The 3,183-nt window shown below is 46.2% G+C and overlaps 1 protein-coding gene across 1 annotated transcript; it reads right to left on the bottom strand.

Annotated features, from left to right (window-relative positions):
• Positions 1-2,568: 2,568 nt before the first annotated feature.
• Pmar_PMAR022605 (hypothetical protein) lies at positions 2,569-2,957 on the bottom strand (the record flags this gene model as incomplete). Its single annotated transcript, XM_002784913.1, has 3 exons — positions 2,569-2,591; positions 2,666-2,821; positions 2,861-2,957. 3 exons carry the CDS (start codon positions 2,955-2,957, stop codon positions 2,569-2,571), a joined length of 276 nt encoding a protein of 91 aa, XP_002784959.1.
• Positions 2,958-3,183: the final 226 nt, after the last annotated feature.

Here is a 3,183-nt window from a genome sequence, read left to right on the forward strand (position 1 = left end):
AGGACATGGATTGAGCTTCAATCATTGAGGTGATTGACCGTTACCGAAAATACGATTAATGGATGTCAATCGAGTCAACAAAAGATGCTTCCGCATCAGTTGCGAATCTGGGAGCGATTTCGAGATTACTCTTTCTGTTGCTCATCGCTGCGGAAAGTTATCCTGACAGTTTTCCGAGTCCCCTAGGCCATCTTCGCTGTTGTCGTCACAAGCGAAACCATTACCAAGGATCAACCTGAACGAATTCAACTCTTTGGCGGGGGGAATAGAAGATGATGGAATCGCATCGAGCGGTGCGAAGAATTTGAAATTAAACAAATCGTGGAAATTGGCTGGTTATTCGTGTACACATAGAACTCTACGCTAACGGGTGGCCTGTCAAGTATGGTTGAAACTGAAATTCTGTGACCAGAGGTTGGTCTTGAAATGTTCGAATTCACGTGTTGCTGCGTGAATATGGCACGCGCTAAAATATCTTAAGAGCAGCTATTAGCTGCCAGCTAAGCTGCTGGAGCTTCACAGGAGAAGGAAGGTTAACTCGATGAATTGGGTTCCAAGGTCTTTGCCGATGAGTCATACTGTATGACTCATACAGCGAATCACTAGCGCTCTGTGATATCTTCGAACTCACGCTCTGAGGTGAGGAATTTTATATTTGATACGTTTGGTCGCACACGCTCTACTTACCGGGACAATAAAGCCCGTGTTGATGTGCTGTAAATGGCCCGAGTTCAATATATGGCTCGATCGTTATGAGTTACACTATGATTGAGCATGATGTCCAACTGTCTGAGAAACTCCCCACGGAAACTTTCGCGAAATACTTCCGCGAGAGTTTCAAAAATTTCCCGGGAGTAAAATTTTCCAGGAAACGTTTGCTGAGTGTTCATTTTCGATGTTAGAGACATTCCATTCATCTCATACAGCCTCACGATGATTTGAATGAAGGAGTGCTTAGCTATTCTTGCCCAGTATGCCTCGAACAAAGGAAATATCTCGCTTCATGTTAAAAACTGGGCGGAGAAGTACTGGGCGGAGAATCCCGGGGGGGGACCGAGCCCTGGGAACAACACATCATCGCACTCACAACACGGCGGGGACCAACGTTGCGGTGCCAGTACCCAGGTCACGACCTCGTTGCTCCCCCAACGTGCTGCACAGAGATGTGCATTCGCACGAGGACACCTTGGGTCGCCGCGAACATACATTGTATCTCAATTTAGCCAGACCTCTCAAAGAATAATTATTCTTCGGTGTGAAATTTACACTAGATTCTTCAGCGTGACTACCTTAGGTGGGCGGTCTATCACGGACCTAGGCCAGGCGAGATAGTCAGGGACTCTGATCCAACATGGAATGGCAATGACATTGCCATTGTCAGCTGATGATTGGCTCGAATGAGCCGCTCGATGTATAATCTATGCTAAGCCATCCCAAGTTCTTCAATGTAGAATCTTTCTAATGAACGTTTGAATGGAAGCTCCCACTTCAAGGCCTTTCCAGAGGAAGTCTACTGATTTCAAATGAAGTAGTCCTCCAAATCTAAACTAGGGATGGAATACGATGATCTACAGTCCCGTCATGTGCAACGCGGCGCTACTGGCGTCATGATGCAGCATAAAGGAGGAATCGAACGACTTACTGTTGACGGTCGCTGGTATATGAGTTCACTCGCATATATGACCAACACGATCCGCGGCAAAATTCGTAGTAGTTGATTCAGCAAACAGGAAGTTCTCAAATGCAATAAAATGCAAATGCAAATGCTCAACACCAACTTCATGACAACCGTCACAGGTGAAAATCGAATATCCGATTCGTCAGACTAGCATACCTTCTAATCTCATAAAATACGTAACCATATGTCTAATACATTTTCTCGACAACTGTGACTGTTGATAAGCAACAAGAACGATAAGCGCACCTCATGTGCTCAAGAGCCGAGACCACCATACTGAAGAAAGAATAGTGAATCACTATTAGTGGTAGTTATAGTCCTTGACTATCCGGAACGACGGGGAAATTTGAATGGGATTTGAATATGAAAGAGGAGGGTGTCTTTCTGGTAGGAGATCTGTAAATCATCTGTGAGCAAATTGAAACCCAGAGAGGCATAGGCTATGTAGTGCAATGCTTCATCCTCCGGAACGTAAATATTCTTGACAATAACCTCTATGCTCGAGTTCAGTGGACCGCTGGTGTTGGCCGCCTGGATGTCCACCGAAAGCTCATGCCTACGTAAATGGTAGATGTTCAGGAGATCAGAAACGGAAATGTTAGTCATAAACGGACCTAGTTTGTATCTTGCACGCTCAACCTAAGGATACTTCTTAATCGATTTGCTCGAACAAGCCTCGAACTTCCTCAGCAGAAAGGAGTTCTCTTTTCGAGACTCTTCTTAATGCCGCCTTCTTCTTAGGCGTCGACGACTCGCGTCTTTCAATAGACGCAAGCGGACTGCCAGTGAAAAGTTGGTACATCACGACAGCGCAAGCAAGAAAATCATCTTCACAACGTTCAGAAAACACAGCGTCGGAACATTCTCCGACAAAGCAATCATCATCATTATCATGCTGATCGCGCTGTAAAACCTGACGCCTCAAACCGGCGTGGTGGGTGCAAGCGCAAACAACTGCGCTCCCGAAATCAACTAAATGCACGTCACCAGAGTCGTTGAGAAGAATGTTCTCCAACTTGATATCATTATGGGAAATACCCCAACCATGAAGAGAATCTAAAATCGTCAATAATTGCATGATGACAGACAGAATAGTGGCATCTTCCCGAACTGTAGATCGTCGTCGGAGCCACTCGTAAAGATCTAAACCACCAAGTTCGGATACGATATAGGTCGCATCACAGTCCTCAAAAACGTCGAGGATCTTGGGCACACCATCAATGTCAAGATTCGCAATAAGTTCCATAGTTTCCGCCTCTTCTGGGCCGTGCCCTGCCATATCCGAGATACAAGGGGGATCGTCTCATACGGGGCTTCTCGATAATCTTCAACGCGACGGGTCTTCCAGTTTGTCGACATATTGAGCGACAAACCTGCCCGTACGCTCCTGCCGCTATGGTAGACCGAGCTGGTAGAAGTATCGAAGCCGTGAGGCGGCATCACTGACTACTCTCATAGTGATGTGGAGGAGTAGTGCACATGTACTGCATGGGGAAGACTCTTCA

This window comes from Perkinsus marinus (assembly GCF_000006405.1).
Source record: "Perkinsus marinus ATCC 50983 genomic scaffold scf_1104296934368, whole genome shotgun sequence".
In the NCBI taxonomy this organism is placed as follows: Eukaryota; Perkinsozoa; order Perkinsida; family Perkinsidae; genus Perkinsus; species Perkinsus marinus.